Source organism: Esox lucius, chromosome 4, assembly GCF_011004845.1.
Source record: "Esox lucius isolate fEsoLuc1 chromosome 4, fEsoLuc1.pri, whole genome shotgun sequence".
Classification (NCBI taxonomy): Eukaryota; Metazoa; Chordata; class Actinopteri; order Esociformes; family Esocidae; genus Esox; species Esox lucius.
Window position 1 is genome coordinate 25,410,547 of NC_047572.1, and position 19,921 is coordinate 25,430,467.

Genomic DNA, 19,921 nt, shown 5'->3' on the forward strand with positions numbered 1-19,921 from the left:
ACATTGGGTTGGATCCAAACCTTACATTGGGTTGGATCTAAACCTTACATTAGGTTGGATCCAAACCTTACATTAGGTTGGATCTAAACCTTACATTAGGTTGGATCTAAACCTTACAAGTGGAGTTTGTGATAAGAACACACATACACAGTGGACTCACTTAGGGTTTTTTTCAGAAAGTTTCAACTGTCTTGTGATGTGTTGTTCTCTACTGTCAGCTCTGGGTGTTAGTGCCTGTCTGTGCTAATTGTTGACCAGGGAGTGTCTCGGAGAGATGAATCTACCTGGAGTAAGCATCTGCTGACCTTTAGACGAAATGTGTGTTTATCCTCCGGTGTGTGTGTGTGTGTGTGTGTGTGTGTGTGTGTGTGTGTGTGTGTGTGTGTGTGTTCATGCATATAATGCTATTCATCTCTTGGGTCAATTTGGCTAGGTATTTTGTGGAATGACAAAGCCACGACAAATTAACATCTTTCTACTTCTGGGTGGTTGGGATTTGCATTTGTTTCTGCTGGTTTTTCTTGTCATGTCTATTAGCATTAGGCATCAGAGCTGGTCAGAAGTGACATACTATGTATGGAATAGGATTCTGTTTGGGCTGTAGACCTGGTCCCTTCTGATGTGGTTACAGTGTTGGAAAGCTCTGTTTCCAGTGTTGTTCCTATTCTATGTGTTAGGAATAAGCTCTGTTTTCAATGTTGTTCCATGTGTTAGGAATAAGCTCTGTTTCCAATGTTGATCCGTATGTTCGGAATAAGCTGTTTCCAGTGTTGTTCCATGTGTTAGGAATAACCTTTAATTTGTGTTAAGTATAATGCTTGTTGTCCTTCTGTGTTTGTATTAGGCATCAGCCTGCTGATTCCTCCTGAGGCCATCCCCAGGGGAAAGATCTATGAGATCTACCTCACTGCTCAGAGAAAAGAAGATTTAAGGTGGGCACTATAAGATTCCACTCTCTAACTGTGTGTGTGTGTGTGTGTGTGTGTGTGTGTGTGTGTGTGTGTATATTTGTTATTCAATTTGGCGCAACTGAGTGAGAGCATCAGACATTACTGAAGTTTAAATGAACAACATTGTCTTTACTTAAAGATAAACTGCTCTATTTCACTTAAGTCAATAGTTTGAAGTTCTTCATTCAACGTGTTACAAATTCTCCTACATTCCGAATAACAAATACCCCACAGGTATATTTTCAGTATATCTTTCCTTGTGGGGACCAGACAAAATCCTGTTTTCCGTTATCCTAACCCTAAACCAAAACCCTGACCTTAACCCTACAGTCTTTAACTCCAGCTATATCCTCAAATATAATTTTCACCCTTAAAGCCGAGAATGTATTTTTCCACCGAGAAGCCCCCTAAAATATCTACACATTCTCAGTGTTTAACAAATGTTTGTTCTCTGCCAAGCTAGTGACACCTGTACATACATGCATGCCGGTGAATTAGCTCTTCCACGGTAAATTAGATTCAGTAGTTTATTAGCATAGCATATGGCCGCAATGCATTCTCCAACACAGGCCTTCTTAACTATGATCAATGTTGCTCAGCGACAGGACCAGTTCAGCATGTAACGCATGCTAGCTAGCTACTACAGATGGGTTGTAGAAACTGTGCACCAGACGATTAGTGACTGGAAACACCTCAAACCCCTCCCTGTGCCTCCCAACTCCCCTCCCACCCAACCCCCTACCTCCCACCCGACCCCATGCCTCCCCCAGGCTACCCCTGGCAGGCTGTCAGACCCTGTTGAGTCCTATAGTGAGTTGCGGTCCCCCGGGGGTGGTTCTGACCCGGCCCGTCATCCTCAGCATGGACCACTGTTCTGATGCCTGTCCTGAGAACTGGGCCGTGCGCCTCAAGAAGCAGAACTACGAGGGCGTCTGGGAGGTGAGAACAAACATGTGTACATACGCACAAACATGAACACACACACACGTGTACACACACAAACATGTACACACACAAAAACATAAACACAAGAACATGTACACACACACACAAAGGTGTACACACACACACACACACAAATGTGTACACACACACGTGTGTACACACACACAAACATGTACACACAAACATAAACACACACACACACACGTGTGGTATAGGATGTTCCTGGGAGCTTGTCTAACATCCATTCGCCTGGGAGCTTGTCTATTTTTCACAATACAATAGTATTATTTTTTTTTTTTACTAAATGTATTTGACCCACAGGCTTTTGATCAAATCCAGCTGATTTAACCTTCTGGACACTCTGCCCTCTATGGAAAAAGTCTGTATTCCAGACACCCAATAGATCTACAGCACCAAAAATATAGAAACAGTGACCAGTTTAGACAAAAAAAAAAAGTATATACCTAGTATACTTCTCCAAAAGGAATTCAAGTCTCTCTTCAACTCTCTTCTCTCTCTCTGAATTGAATAAAACCTCCAGGTAGTTCTTAAACAATTCAAACCCAGTATTTCTGACCCCTGACACCAATTATAGAGGCCCCGCAATCCCATACTCTTTCCTGAACTACAGAGGAGACCCTCTCTTCTGTACCTGTGGACGACATTAGAAAGCAGAACAGAGATCCTCCACTTCTGTTCACTGCATTAGAGAAGGAGGGAGAGAGAAGGAGGGAGAGAGAAGGAGGGAAGGTGGATGACGGAGAGAGGGAAGGAAAGATGGAGATAAAGACAGGGAGAGAGACACCATATGCAGGCCTTCCTAGAGTAAACAGTCTATGTGCCTGTTGCCTTGAATATAAGGTGGAAACTGAGCTGTACATTCTGTATCTTTTTGGTGAAATACATTTGTGTGCAAACCATCGCAGCAAAATGTGCAACCAGTTAAAATAAGTCAGAGGATGTCAGTGGACATCGGACATGCCTGCCATGATTCCATGCTCCGGTAACTTGTTGTAGTAGTTCAGGCCTTATTATAGTTATACCGCAAGCTCAAATGTGGTTCTTGGCTGTTGAATGCAGTCTCCTCCATTGCATATGTGTCAGGAAATTCTTCCTTATTGTACGTGCAGTGATGAGAAGTAGAATGAGATCTTTGACACTCGATCTTGGACACTCGGTCTTGGACTCTCGGTCTTGGATTCTCGGTCATGGACTCTCGATCTTGGATTCTCGGTCTTGGACTCTCGATCTTGGACTCTCTCGGACTGTCTCAGGAGTTGTCGCAGTGTGGCAAGGTTATAATCAGTCATAATCAGAGAGTGGAGAACAATGAAGTAGCTTTTAAAACATCTAAAAAGTATAAAACATAAGACTTAGGTGTGAATAAATAATTTATTTAGTGAGTTATTTAATGTTCAGTTATAAGCTGTTTTTTTATTTAATTGAGTGCTTTAACAGATGGCCTGTACCGACTCTGGCCAATACACTCCATCTTGTATTTGTTTATACAGAATACAGATACATAATGAAACATTTCAAATGTTTTTTAGTTTTTTTTTAAACTTCTTGTAGGTGTTTAATGTTAACAGTTAATTTGTCTATTTCAGTCGCTCTGGCGATGTTATAATAAGGTCTGTTTCCATGCCAATGAAGCCCCACTGAGTTCCACTTAATTTGGTTAAGAGAATGATATATGGTGAGAGACAGAAAGAAAGGGAGGGATGGAGATGTAGAGAGAAAGAAAAACAGGTAAAGATAAAGAGACAGATAGAAATGCTGAGAGAAACAGAGAGAAATACTACTTAAATGTCTGGCTGCCTCACCCTGCCTGCCTCACCCTGCCTCACCCTGCCTGCCTGCCAAACATTATTTCCCACACTGTTTGAGAGATTATGTTGACATGCTCACTCTATTCCATAACCCCCACTTTCTGCCTCAAGTTAAATCCAGAAGTGTTTCTTTTTCATTCTTGACTATGGTGATGTACAGTAGTTTATAGGCCTGCAGCTACAAAGCTCCACACATTTGATGTAGTTTATCACACTGTAGTCTGACTTGTGACACCTTTAACACTCATCACTGTGACCTTTACACTCTGACCCCCTTTTAACACTCTGGTCAACTGACCCTGCACCAGACTCAATTATTCCTTTTTGGTAATACCCCTTCTACCTTTGCTAACTCCTCAGAAGCTGCTACTCCAACAGTAACCTGTGCTTTGGTAGATATTTCACACTGGTTACTGGTAAAACATACACTGTCATTATTTCAGTTTACTGGCAACAATGACTAGAAGATACTGCAAAATACCCTAAAGCTTCATTATTTGTGCGGCCCCGTGTGTTGTCCAGCTTCTTGCAATGTAAGTCCATTGGCCAGTTGTTATTGAAAATGAGAGTTGCTTACCAACATACTTACTGTAACTGGTTAAATAACACTTACTTAAAAATGAATATTCTGTTCATTTATCTTTATTGGCACCGGACACAGAAACTAACAGTAAAATGATGGAGGCCTTTGAAGTGTTACATTGTTGGCTATGTACAAGGGGAGGGGAGGGGTTGGGGGTGTAGAAACGCAGGCATGGGGTGTTTGAGGGGTTGTTGGGGGGGTCTTTCCAAGGGCGCAGTTCGGAATGTCAGAACACCGGGAAGAGATTGGGTAAGAGATGGGGGGGCAGATTGGGTGGAGGGGAAAGTCCAGAGAGTGGGTGGGGAGTAGGTCTTCTTTCATGTTCGATATTGTGCATAAATTATTTAGCCCCCTGGATGCGTCAGCAGTAGGGTGTCTAGGCGATGGATTGGCCTGTCGAAGGCTAAGGTTAGAGCTGCACTTTTAATCATCAGTCTCGGGCCCAGATATAGCTCTGCTCTGTCAGTCTCTATACTGCCCCGGGCCTGGTGCCCAATAGCACCCTTTTCTCAATGTAGTGTACTACCATTGACCAGGTCCCATACAGCTCTGATTAAAAAAAGTCCACTATGGAGGGAATGAAAGGTCCTTTAGGATGCAGCCTTGTCCAGAGGCTAGAGAGGAGAGAAGAGTGAACAGAGGAGGAAGAGGACAGAAAGGAAGATAGAAAATGTTTTTCAGCTCAGGATGTAGCTAGAAATTAATGGGATAGGGAGAGAGTGAGGCAAAGTGAGGAAAATGTACAAAAAAAGGAGAGAGGGGTGAGACAGACAAAAAAAGGGAGGGATGAATAGTGTGTGGATATTGAACTGTACAGTAATTGAGCCAGTATTTTCCTCTCCTCTGCCGACAGAGAAAGATGGAGATGATTAGAGTGCGACACTACTGTGTTTGCATAGGAGATGAACTGTGTCAATACTAATTCTATTGATGAAGTTGTTTGTTATTAGATCAATCCCCCAGAGAGAAGGCTGTGGTGGAATGTGGCGTCTCATGCAGATTCAGTGCTTATCAGGGTCCAAGCGGGGAATGCATCCGCGTAGCAACATTCTAGAATACGGGACCGCTGGCTCTCATGCTTTCTTGAATTCTCAGCGGAGCTCAAGTTCCAACCGTCATCCTCATCAAATGAATCCAAAACGGCTTGTAGTGGTAATTGGTTACTTTGGAAATTCTATAATGTAGCCTCTGGACAAGGCTGCATCCTAAAGGACCTTTCATTCCCTACGTAGTAGACTTTTTTTATCAGAGCTGTATGGGACCTGGTCAATGGTAGTACACTACATTGAGAAAAGGGTGCTATTGGGCACCAATCCCAGGGGAGTATAGAGACTGACAGAGCAGAACTCTATCTGGGCCCGGGACTGATGATTAAAAGCAGTTTTTTAACTAGGGAGTAGCAGTTTGATGGACTGAACAGAAAACAACTATATTAAGTGCTGATGTTGTGCTGTCACTCTAGAAGTCAAAGGCGTACATGGAAAACATCAGGTTCATGTAAGGAGAACCTGTGTAGGATTGTCAACAATGGGTGCTGTTGAAGAAAAGCTTTTCCACTTATTGAGCCTGCTGCAGTTTCTTGGTAACTTAGCTAAATTAGCTGCAGGGGGCGGACAAAATGGAAACATCTATCAATATATTAATATCAAGGACCTAATATGGATTAGGGCCAACTTTTGTCTTCAGAACACCTCCAATCCTTCATGGAATGTCCTGAACTGTGTGTTGTGGAATATTGCACAATTCATCAAGAAAAAAAGCCTTCACTTCTTTGAGGGATGGAGGAAGTCGAAATCTTCTTTGCGCTCTATACTCCAGAACTTCCCAAAAAGGTGCAGTCATCCCCAGATTTGATAATTGGACAGGCCATGGAAACCACTCTTGACTTGGTTTTGCAGTGCATACATAACAAGTGAATCCATGACAGTGTCCAAAATCAAGAATTGCCAAGGCATATATGGCTGACATGTGCACTCATTTTGTCTTGGGAATGAAAATAAGGAGGGAAATAGATTTTGGAGATGTGTAGATACATTAGAGAAGTGCAGAAACAGTGGAGTGGTGTTAGAAATGTGTCAATATGTTAGAGAAGTGTTAGAGATGTGTAGAATCTGTAGAGGTGTGTTAGACATGAATGTCACAGTAGGACAGAAGACTATGCCATTCCTGCATCTGTGAAGTTGCCTTTAACCTCTAGAATGTGCTGAGCAGCAAATCATCTCTGTCTACTACATGTCTAACGCTTCTCTAAACATGTTGGATCGCCCTGCCATTAGCATCATGTCAATGACGTTCTACCCGCAACACTAGAAACCCATAAAACCTTGGCAATTCATGAGCTAGGACTTGATACATAGCAGACAGTGGAGGGGGCTTTTATTTATTTCCAGGGAAGGGAGGTGTTCCCTCAGTGGCTGATGGTCATTTCTGCGTAGCACACCTATAAAGAATTAATTGAAGCAGGAGCCTCACTTGTGAATTTTTTTTGCCCATCAAAGTATTTATTAGGTAAGTTACTGAGATCAGGACAGCTTTTATCTATGTTTTTTCCATCCTACTGAGCTGAACATTAATGGGCAAGGTAAACATTAAGGGGTAAATTATCTTAAGACTGCTTATTTAACAGACGAAATTGATCAAATAGCAAGTACTAAGTTAACCATGTGTGAGTAGTGGAGTAAAGAAACAGGTCATTGAGGTAGCTTGCTAAGTCCTCTAGGGTTTAACGTAGCGCCTGAGGCTGTTGAGCTGGTAATTGTAGTGTTTGGCAGGTATAGTAGCCAGCTATCTCTCTTCTCTCGAGTCTCTCTCCTCTTTTCCCCTCTCTACTCCCTCTCCTCTTCACCTTTCGGAACCATTTCCTCTGGCTCAGTAAAATCCCTATAATCCAATATTTACTGGATGTTAGTTCTCTGTTCTCTTCAGAACTGGTGTTGCCAGGAAACAAAAATGAGTCCCCTTTCATATTAGTTGACTGCCTCATTTTGAATTGATTGGTAATGTGCGATAGGTTGTAAATGTTCTATAGGTTGTAAATGTTCTATAGGTTGTTAATGTTCTATTGGTCATTCATTTTTGATAGGTCTTTAATGTTCTGTAGTATGTAATGTTCTATAGGTTTTTAATTGTTAGCTTGGTCATTCATGTTCTGTGGTCTGCTAATGTTCTATAGGTTGTTAATGTTTTGTAGTATGTTATTGTTCTAGAGATTGGTTCTATAGGTTGTTATTTTTGTATAGATTGTGAATGTTCTTTAGGCTCTTTCCCCACACTGTTAGATTCTGTCCATTTGTGATCCATGAACAAAATGAATTCAACCGGAAGTCAGGGGAGAGCCTTTATTCAGCATGAGGTTTACGATTATAACCTTCCATAGTTCTTTCATTGTTCTCTCCAAATGCTTACAATGTAAACACAGTCATTTATACCAGGACACATAGGAGGTGGTCAGTGTTCATAGCCAACCATTACAAAGACTATTATAAGAAATAGTTTGTCCTACAAAATTCCCTTGTATGCCGTATTCCAACCTATGACCCAAGGGTCTATTCAGAGAGTCCTATGACAGTCACATACACAGTTCCTAGTAGGTGGTATGTACAGGGTGTTTGGGACCCATCAGTAATGGGACATCACATTTCCTACCTGGTGTCCTCCATACAGAGATAGTTAGTACTCTCATACATTGTGTCAAGCTTAATTCAATTACTTTCATGCTCAATATCTATCAGTCCCCCCTTCAATCATGTAACAATTAATCATTACATGTTGATAAAACTAGCTAAATAAAAGTACAGTCCAATTCTTAATGAACTGAAAAGGTCCAAACACTTCTGTAAAAAACAATACAGAAAAATAATAAAAAGGACTATCTGGCCTATGAGGCTTTATTATTCCTTAAATGAAAAAAAAAAAAAAAGATGCAATGGACACAGCTTGCCCTGGCACATAGCACTGTATGGCACTGCAGTCGTAGTGACCATCATGATCGATCTTTACCAAACACATCAAGTCCCAGGCTATTATCAGTCTAACCAGTGTCCAACAGAAACAGACCTAACATGACATATTAATGAAATGCATAGTTCATTCCCTATAAGCCCTTTAAACAATCAAAGTCCCCCCTTGTCCATATCATGAGTCATGCATCAACATCATAGCAACAACCCAATATATCCTGAACATAACACAACACTCAACTCCAATGAATGTACTAGTGACAGTTTCTACCTTTGAAAAGGAATATGGCACTATTAAACATATCAGGATAGCTGATGTAATCATGACTATGAAGCAACTTCACAAAAAGACAAGTATCAATGACCAATGTTTGAATAGTGATCATATGTAGTCCTCCACCTGCTTTGTGAGGAATGAACATGCATACATAAGAGATTAAAATACCAGTCACTTTAGGAAAATTATTGATTGTTAGGAATGACCCTAGATTCTCATCAAATGTCCTGTAGTTCTAGTCTTCAGTCTTCTCTGTCTTGCATCAGTGATGTAAAGTTCCAATATCAGTTATTGCAGTGAGTGTGATGTGGACCCAGCAAATTGCCTGGTTGTCCTAACAAGTCAGTTTAGGTGTGTAGTGGAATAGTGAGTTTCCAAAACTTCACTAATTCAAGATAAACACCACAACAGTGTCTTCCACTGTGATGGGACCGTGTGACCTTTCAAGTCAACTGGCCCGTGGTACTCTGACCTGTATTATGTGGAGTCCCTCAGGACTCTCCTCTCATCTTGCTGTCGAAGATTCATCTGGAAATGGAATGTGAAGACAAGTGATCTGACCCTGGCATCTTTCTGCCATGTGAGTGGTCAGGAAGATTTGGAACAGATGTGACCCATGTGGTTGTGGTTGAAATCCTTCTTGAACATGTTGCTGGTACTCACACACTCAGTTGTCGGTGTCCAGTCAGTGACGTGATGTATCATCAGAAAAGGGGTTGTGATGTCCTGATCTGTTGAACGTATAACTACAAAACAACGATTAGTGTGGTTCAACAGTCACTCTTTTATCCACTGGGTAAGGTTCCGTCAACTCCCAACAATGAAGACAATAGATCAGTATTGGAACTTGTGGATCTCAGAAGTTCTGTCGTTAGAGTGAAGCTTACACCCTATTCAGACAAGTTTCCATAAAAGTCTATGTCGAAGTTAATTTTCCATCCAGAACTAGCTTGGTTGATGTTTGATTCAATGTGCTATATTTATGCCGGATAGCACCTGACAGTAGAAATGAGATTCCGTTGTTTGATCAGACTTGACTTTGCCTAACTAAATCAAAAAAGGTAAGATCTATGCTATTCCACCATTAAAATTTTAGACCTTACATCAAACAAACAGTTTCCAAATAAACCATTAAAACAAATCCTAAGAACAGAATATGTTAATTAAACATGGCAGATTCCAATGCTCCATTATAACTATGCAAACAGAAAACCCCCATTTTTTTTTTTTCATTTTTCATGTAACTCCTTTTAAATACCAATTTGATTTGCTTTGAGCCTTAAGCCCAACTCTTTCCAATCATAATAAATTATCATCTCATACATCCCCCCTGCTTTCACTTCATTAAGACAATGGAAAGTGACACCATGAGTGAAAGCAGAATCATGGCGAATACGGCCACAGGAGGTGCCATCCTGAACCCACACTGGCCATCATTTTGGGACGGACATGTAAAATAGAGAATTTGTTATAGGGATGGATCTAGAATCCATTCGATATGGAGTTGTATACTGTAAATTAATTAAAAACAAAATCAAAATGAACATGTTGAAAACAAAATCAAAGACATCAAATGTGTAACATGGTCTGATGTGTGAAGGAATTATAAACCATATAGCCAATTGACAAATTTAAAGCTAAACAGCTCTCAATTTTGATTACACTTCGGAATCTTTTCTCAGGTCAATGAAATTGGCTATCATGTATTTATAAACTCCTGTAGTTTGGTAGCACACACCAAACTAAATAAACAAATTGCCCTCTAAGGGAATGTCTGTTTAACTATTATTAGAAAAAAAACTCCAGCTCAGGTTGCAGTGGTGTACCTGCTGCAACCACCAGGGTGACTGTATTATCAGCACCTAAATTTAGCATTTTTAAAGGTTATGGCCAAACTACCTTATGTGAAACACAAACATAACATCTTGATTAACCCCCTAAATCGTAGGGACATTCTTGAATAGTGTCGGTCAGCCAAAACCCTAAATTACAACTTAAATGCACATTTTGACCATGTCTATTGTAGGACATGTTATTTTTCTTCAACTTTATTGACATTATATGTTAACCAAAGATGTAAATTCTATCTTATCCAATGCTTTTGAAGTTGCAAAGAGTGCTCCCAGACATAGTAACTTAACGTTATTGTGGAAATTCACAAAAATTCATAATAATTATGACTAAACTAAAATAGATATGACCACCCAATTAAGCCTGTCATCTTCTAACCCAGGGCAGTGAGTGGGAGACTTGGCCCCTCCCCCCTGCTCTGCTCTTTGAACCCAGGGTGTGACTATTTCTGTCAGTCCATCTTTTTAGAACTGAGACAAGTATTTAACTTGTTCTTCAAAACACATGTCATCTCAGTAACTAGAGAAACACAAAAAACAAACAGTTAAAATATTCTTAGTTAACCAAGCCAATTTAGCATTTAAAATAAAATATTTAATTTTATTCTATGGTATAAACTCCCTTTTGGCTGTGTTCACCCTATTCTTTTATAATTTCACGAGACTATAATCTCAATCTTTTGACTAAAACCAAATTATAACATATATTACAATCAAATTCAGTGCACATGGAAAACCATGTGTTTTACTTAAATTCAAAAAATGATTACCCTCTGTGTATTGTTTCCCTCTCACCCGTCGTCCTGTGACGAGGCAGAGAGAGAGAGAGAGAACACACACACATTCCAACTTGGTGGAAACCCTTTGTAAAGGCTTATGGCTATTTTGGATTCATATTCACTCCTCATGGGACACAGCGTGTCTTCTTAATTTTAAAGACTATCACCATGTGGATGCTTCATTCAAACACTTATACAATATATAAGGTGAGAACCTTTTGTAAGAAACCCATGAAACTACTTTACCAGATTAGAAAATTATAATTGTACCAATTTCTAATATATCACTAGGGTTAGATGTACTAGCGAACAGGGCCTACCCACATTGTAGTAAGACCCTTGAGGCCTTACGATTTTAAACATTATCATCAACGCAATAAATAAGTTTGATTTAAAATTACATAGTGAACATGACAAATAACAACAAAACAGGCTATTCCTTGAATACCTATTAAAACATTCAATATACCATCAAAGTGCTTTCAAATTAATATTCACTTGAATAAGCATGGTAATTATCAAGGGAAGTGATCAGATTTCCTTGATAAGTTCCAGCTCTACTCAATATTTTAGGTACGATACATTTTTGGAAACACATTTAAAACTCTTAATCAAAGATTATTTAAGCTCACGTCTGTTCCAGGTATCGCCAGGAAATCGTCTGTCTTTGATTCCTGAATTCCATACATGGGAGATCTTTGCTTGCCGCTGCTAGGCATGTGGGCAGAATGTCTTGTGTTCCAACCATTTGAACATCCTGTCTTTGTCTTTTGGTTCTTCTTCTTCTTGCGACACTCATTCTGCCAATGGCCAGGTATTCCACAATAGTGACATGATCCTGGTTTCTTTTTCAGTGGGTTTTGAGTGTCTTTAGATGTTTTTCCTGCTTTCAACGTTTCCAGATCCTTTTTAAACTTTTCAGGTCCTTTTTTCAACTTGTCCAGTTCAGCCAATTGTTCAGCTGACGCCCAAACACATTCTTTCTCTTTCAAAGGTCTTTCAAGACCATCTTTGAGGAATTTATCATTCCATTTTTGAATTTCTGATAACACAATCAACAACCAACGTGTTTTTTGTAATTCATCAATCATTCTTTGAATTTCTTCCCATATTTTCTGTATATAAAAAAAACTCTATTCAGGTACACCACTGCAACCTGAGCTGGAGTTTTTTTTCCAATAATAGTTAAACAGACATTCCCTTAGAGGGCAATTTGTTTATTTAGTTTGGTGTGTGCTACCAAACTACAGGAGTTTATAAATACATGATAGCCAATTTCATTGACCTTCTATTAATTCTATATTTTTGAACTATCTCTTGGTGACAGTCATCTATTTTCAAATTATTTCTGATCTCATAGGCCAATGATTTCGCCATTTTCTAAATTACAACGGGAGGGCTGCAGTCCCTGTATTTACCACATTGTTTTTAACTTAAAGACGTCATTTAGGACTCCTAGATGAATACAGAAGTTTTCCACTAAACAGTGGCCTATATTAGGACTTTACACATGTGTCACTTACTACTCAGTCTAGTAAGTACTTCCCATCACAAGGAAGATTTAGCAAGGACTTCTAGATGACTTAATGAAGATTTATCTTCTACTGTGGAGTCTCTGGACTAAGACTAGGTACACATCTTTCAGTGTCAACGCAAGTCTTGCGTGTCCTTACCACAGGTTTCTTGTTCCAGATGTGTTAATCTGGATACTCATGCTGATTTAACTGACTTGTTATTTTAGAGTGGTTTGACTCACCATTCAGAGTGCAAATCCATCTATCCGGGTCACGGCACCATACTGTTAGAATCTGTCCATTTGTGATCCATGAACAAAATGATTGCAACCGGAAGTCAGGGGAGAGCCTTTATTCAGCATGAGGTTTACGATGATAACCTTCCATAGTTCTTTCATTGTTCTCTCCAAATGTTTACAACGTAAACACAGTCATATATACCAGGACACATGGGAGGTGGTCAGTGTTCATAGCCAACCATTACACAGACTATTATAAGAATTAATTTGTCCTACAAAATACCCTTGTATGGCATATTTCAACCTATGACCCAAGGGTCTATTCAGAGAGTCCTATGACAGTCACATACAAAGTTCCTAGTAGGTGGTATGGACAGGGTGTTTGGGACCCATCAGTAATGGGACATCACATTTCCTACCTAGTGTCCTCCATACAGAGATAGTTAGTACTCTCATACATTGTGTCAAGCTTAATTCAATTACTTTCATGCTCAATATCTATCAGCACACACGCGCACGCGCATGCACACACACACACACACACACACATACACACGCACACAAAGTCAATGGGTAAGTGTTTCCGTCGTTTTGACTGGTACTGTACACACACATAAGCACTGTGCACACACACACACACACACACAACGTGCCTTAACGACCCTGCTTCCCTCTCTCCACAGGATGTCTTGATGATAGGAGAAGAGTTGTTCTCTGAGCCATACTACTGTCAGTTGGAAGCAGAGACCTGCAGAGTGTTCTCCGAGCAGCTGGGACGCTTCTCCCTAGTGGGAGAGTCTCTAAACATGGCTGCCGCTAAACGGCTGCGGCTGGTGCTCTTCTCTGATGCCTACTGCTCCACTCTGGAGTACAACATCAGAGTATACTGCATGGACGACACTCAAGACGTGTTCAAGGTAAGGGATTGCAAACATACACTCACGCAAAGAGTTGCGCACAAACACACACACACACACACACACACACACAAACACACTCCTTGGCACCCCGCTGAGGAGCTGTGTTTCATCGTGTCTATCAGAGCCTCTGGATCAGCAGTACAGCTAATTGGACATCCTGCCAGAAATGTGCCGTTAAGATCCCGGAGCGAACCCAACTCAGGCATGAAAGTGTGTGTGTGTGTGTGTGTGTGTGCGTTTTTGCATTTGTGCGTGTGTCTGTGGGCCTACCTTACTCATCAAGTGAACACAATCACAGTTCTAGATCATCCAAATTCAGAGTTACTGTTAGCAGCACTCCAAATTACAGTTATACCTCCTACTGCTTGCTAACTACTGCGGCTCTGTAATCAGCATGAATGGCCTTGACAATGTTATTATCCTAAATTCATCATGCTAAAGACAGACATCACATTCTAACTGGTACTCTATTCCCTTCAAAGTGCTCTACTTGGGACCACTCTTAGGAACATACAGTCGTTTGGGACACCTCCAGTGTTGTGAATGGTTAATGTACCTGCTAAACGAACCTCTCGCTGTGTAACGATAGATAGAGCTGTTTGACTTCTAGATTACCAAACAACAGGACTACGATTTAAATCACACTGTAGGAACTACATCTCCCTAGAGAGCCTGTGGTTTACCACAGGAACAGAGAGAAGTGAGAGACGGGGAGGCTAATGTACTCCGGAGGTAGGAGAGGAGGGGAGGGGAGGTGCCGCAGCTCAAAACAGTACACTACTGCTGCAGGATACAACCTGATCAAATGTCAGCTTTGTCACTCAGAAGACGACTAGCTGTCTACTGTACAGTTACCCTCTATACCTCTGTCTTTATCAACACTGTCTCCTCTATCTCTCTCCTCCTGTCTCTGTCTCAGTCTCTCCTTCTATAACTATCTCTCCCCGGTCTCTGAGGACAGTAGGCAGGTGAGTATAGCTCCCTGTGCATGTAACACGGGACCCACAAGGTCACCCCAATCCACTGCAGCAAACAAGACCCTTTCACACTGTAACTGTGCCCAGCCAAGCAGAGCGGAGCGGTGCAGTGCGGAGCTCGGGCAGGGCAGAACAGGGGCAGGGCAGAACAGGGGCAGGGCAGAACAGGGGCAGGGCAGAACAGGGGCAGGGCAGAGCAGAGCTGGGGCAGGGCAGAGCTGGGGCAAGGCAGAGCTGGGGCAGGGCAGAGCTGGGGCAGGGCAGAGCAGAGCTTGGGCAGGGCAGAGCTGGGGCAGGGCAGGGCAGAGCTGGGGCAGGGCAGAGCTGGGGCAGGGCAGAGCTGGGGCAGGGCAGGGCAGAGCAGAGCTTGGGCAGGGCAGAGCTTGGGCAGGGGAGAGCAGAGCTGGGGCAGGGCAGAGCTTGGGCAGGGCAGAGCTGGGGCAGGGCAGAGCTGGGGCAGGGCAGAGCAGGGGCAGGGCAGAGCGGGGGCTGGGTTGGGGCTGAGCTGATCTTTCAAGGTTTAGTACCAACAATAACAGGTTTATCCCAGAGTGGCAAACTCCAATATTTATCTGCAAAAGTTTATCTGTTTAATGATCGCATCTCTTTAACTACTACATCTCTGGAACGATTACATCTCTGGAGCAATTACATCTCTGGAACGATTACATCTCTTTAACTACTACATCTCTGGAATGATTACATCTCTGGAATGATTACATCTCTGGAACAATTACATCTCTGGAACAATTACATCTCTGGAACAATTACATCTCTGGAACGATTACATATATGGAATGATCATTTCTCAAGTGTTGAACTTATTGAGCAGCATGTAAGACTACGCAAAATGTATTCACAAGTCAATTGTATTATCTACTCTAACTATTGAAAAAAAAGAGTACAGCAAGCAACGTGAGTCATGACAAGAACTATTAGAATGGCTGTGTAATTTAAATAGCTTACTTAACAATATAGATGAAAACATTAAACAAGGCAATGTTGTTTTTTTATAAGATTGCACTTAATGAACCAACCAATGAATCAAAGTGGTAGGCAGAGAACATATGCATGGCCTGAACCCAAAGTCTACGGCAAAGAGAGAAAGATAGAGGGTGAGATTTGCCACACCCAAGCACAGGAACAAGGAAAGAGAATGAACAGTGACCCTGCCTTTGCTTTTATAACCATGTGGCAACTGTTATAATTGTTGTCAGGTAAACTGTGTGTTGTCAAGTAAATTTAAGACCAGATATTCAACCCACGCATGTGATCTCACACAACACTGGTCATAGAACAGGGGGTAGTCAGTATGTCCAATCCGTGTTGATTCTCGGGGTGTTCACTCCCCCTCAACACATCTAGCGGAATCACACGCACCTTACTGCTGGAGGGAGGAGGAGGAAGAAATGGGGAGAGGAATGGACAGAAGTGGGACGGAGGTGCGGAGGGAGCGGTGAAGTGATAGATGGAGAAAGGGGCACTGTGAAGTGATGGACTGATGGAGGAGGTAATTAAGTAATTCACACCCTCTCCTGGAGCACGAGCCCCAGCTCTCATCTCCTCCTGTCCTCTTCAGCTCTTTCAACGTGAGCGGCTCATTTCAGACCTCCCCTCTTCTGCTTCGCCTCTCCCCTGTTGACGGTTTGAGTTCCACACCCCTGTTGAGATTCAAAGCGCAGCCGCAGTGAGAACGGGTCAGCCACTCCGCCGGGGCTGAAGAGGGCTGGAGTGGGGTACGCCACGCCTGGCTCGGAAGGGGGAGAGGGATCACAGGGCTGCCTGCCGAGAGCCTATTGTTTTAATTTCCTAATTAAGCATGCTAATGAAATCTTAACAGGCTACTCAGAGTCAGGCCCGGAGGGACGGGGGTTGGCATTACCGCCTGATTACTCTCAGTCCATATGGAGCGAGGAAAGGAGAGAGATACAGAGAAAGAGGGAGAAAGGAAGAGAGGGAGAGAGAGGAGGAGGGTGACGTGGAAGTTCTTGGCGCTTGGCAGTGGAGCGAAACCACCATTAGGATAAAATGAGACACACATGCATAAGCATAAACCTCACATCAATGCCTGTGGGGACCGGTGCAAAATAACCTCAACCTGACTTAAACCTAAATAACCTAACCTTATTGCCTAAACTTAAGCTAGCCCTACTGCCTAACCCTAACCCATAATGCCTAAACCTAAATGTAATGACAATTTTAACACTAACCCCAATTATGATTTCACTCTAAACCTTAGCCGAAAATTTACTTTTTTCCTTGTGGGACAGGCAACAGTTCATGTTTAACTGGCCTTGTGACTTTTGGTCCTAATGTGGTCTGTAAAATGAAAACCCTCACTCAACACACACACGCACAAGCACTCAACACACACACACAAACAGACGCACACACACACACACACACAGTGTTTTGACAGGATAATATCACAAACAACATGGAACTACCAATTAATATCCTCCAGCCTCCAGCGGTTCCTGTTGCTATGCACGTTGCTAGAGGATGACAGCCTTTCATGGTACACTGTATGTATGTGTTTGTGTGTGTGTGTCTGTTCATTATCTGTGTGTGTGTGTGTGTGTGTGTGTGTGTGTAGCCTGTGGGCTGTTCCATCAGAGACAGTGATGACGGTTCTGTTCTGTTTCCCTGGTGCTTCTTATTTCTTGGCTGTCAGTCAGTCTGCATCGACAAGATCGGCTACCACAGACACACACAGACACACACACACACAAACATAGGAACAGATGACACACACACATGCATAAACAGATAACGCACACACACACACATGCCCTAGTAGGAGCATGTCAGCCTTAAAGCTGCGACCACGCACAAACTGGATTGGATTGGCCACCAAACAGTTAGCGCTGATGCCAAAAACTGCACAAACACACACCTATCACTCACCTTCCACACACACATGCTGTACACACATCCACACACACAGACACAGACACACATACACTTACCCCTCACCTTACACACACACACACACACACACACACAACAACCCTCAATTTCCTCACACACACACACACGCACACACTAATCACTTACCTTCCACACACACACACACACACACACACCTACCCCTCACCTTCCACACATACAGACACAACAACCCTCACTTTCCACACATGCACACACTAATCACTTACCTTCCACACACACACAGACATACCCCTCGCCCTCCACCACACACACACACACACACACTTGTGGGCTGTGTCAGTCTGAATAGCCTTTCCCACTAAATGCACAGCGTCTCATTTCCCAATTAGAGCTGATTAAAAACCCTGTTATTGTCTTTGATGCGTAGTGCTGAGTGAGTGTGATACTATACTGAGATCCTCTCTGGGGAGGGCCTGACATTTCTTTCTGATGCTCTGCATACGTTAGCCAGCCAGCCGTGCGTTCGCCAGACACTCCCTATCGAGACCAATTAAGTTAATATTTAATGTGTGGCGGCCTCTGGTTCTCATTCGGCCAGGAAAGGAGGTTAGTTGGCTCTCCGCTCTCTGCACAACGGACAACGTGTCACACGTTTGGCCAAGAGTTTGGGGGATGGGTCCTGCTGTGTGTATGTGTATGTACACAGTTTACCACAGAGGGTGACCATGACTACAATGTCCACTGTCTGTCAATCACAAGTGATTGTTAAAATGCCCCTCATGTTCCATCATAATTAGTTTTTAGTTTAGTTTATTTACAGCTACCAGCTAAGGTGTCAGATGCTTTGGCCACATGCTAACTGCAAACGTTATACCAGTTGCTAACGTATTACAGCTTTTGATATTCCAATTAAAATGGTGTGTAACAATTATGTTAGGAAGTTGTTCTGCTTGACACCCCGGAGTGAATTATAAATGGCATAGACTGAGGACATAGGACATAGACACAGGACAAAGATACCTGCCCACTAGAGAATTTACCAGGATGTGCCAAGTCCACAGGTACCGTTTCGTTTGCCCCTGGCAGATGTTGAGGACTGAGCTGAGGTAGAGGACTGAAAAGGTGTACCGGACACTTTGTATTATTGACCTGCCAAAACATTATTTCCAAAAACATGACGGCAAATCACAGGAAATGCATGAGTGTGCTTAAGCACAGCACATTTGCCTATTTTTAGAGTATTTTTGTCCAAATAAACATTTTAATAATGAGAACAGGCCAACTACAACTGTACCTAGAACCATTAGCGCTCTGTTCAGCCGACCGCCTGGGCAACCTGCTAGGTATCATGCTAAATAGAAGCAAAACATCTAAGTCGTTCATTGAAACGCGTCCGGGAAATGGTTTATACATTGACATACGCAGAGATAGTGTGCGTGAGTGTGTTTCTGTAAGATGTTCCTTTTCTCACCCTATCGATGAGTTAATATGGCTGTGTGACTAGCTTCTATGTTGTTATGTAATTACAGTGGCTTCAGGTACATGACCGTAATGAATATTTTTCCTCAGTAATTAGAAGCTTTGCAGCAACAAAGCCTGAACAACTGGCTTGCGCTCATTGTTCAATCAGGTGAATTTATAACAGCCTGTGTACTTTTGTCAAGAAGGCTTCTCTCTTCTGTCGAATATTGTGCATGCAAATCAAACATGGCCTGGGGTGAGTCGTTCATTGGTGTAGTGTTGTTTTTATATCTTAAGATTTAACAAGATCATGTTTTTTGGTCATTTTTCGGTAAAGTTTGTGTTCCCGTACGCTTGTTGGTGTCCCACTAAAGTGGCTAGTACAATTGACTGACTTTCCCAATACATATAAAATGTCCCCACAGCGTGGGTGAAGGATGCCTTGTTGCAGTCCTTTAGCCTGAAGGTGGCTGATATGGAATAATGGGGAGCTGTTCAGCCATATATCAAGGTCTTTGTAAATGTTGACATACTCAGACCCATTCAGGGTGAGGATGTTTGGAGCTGCTAGTTTAATGTATGTTTTGATTTAAAAGCATGGATTTTGTAGGTGGAGTATGTGTAGGTCAAAGAAGGCATGATGGATGTTATAAAATCTTGGTCGCTGGTGTTCAGCACAGTGTTCAGTGAGGGCCTGATGTATACACAATATGTCATTGGCATGTAGATGGATAAAGGAGTTGCCA

The 19,921-nt window shown here is 42.2% G+C and overlaps 1 protein-coding gene across 3 annotated transcripts in view; it reads left to right on the forward strand.

The window, feature by feature from the left end:
* Positions 1-19,921, forward strand: part of unc5a (unc-5 netrin receptor A) — a 241,772-nt gene that overhangs the window by 199,776 nt on the left and 22,075 nt on the right. For all 3 annotated transcript variants that reach the window (XM_020045944.3, XM_010900291.4, XM_020045945.3), the window contains 3 exons: positions 845-932; positions 1,721-1,889; positions 13,609-13,842. In XM_020045944.3, coding sequence (XP_019901503.2) covers positions 845-932; positions 1,721-1,889; positions 13,609-13,842 — 491 coding nt within the window. The remainder of the gene's footprint in view (positions 1-844; positions 933-1,720; positions 1,890-13,608; positions 13,843-19,921) is intronic.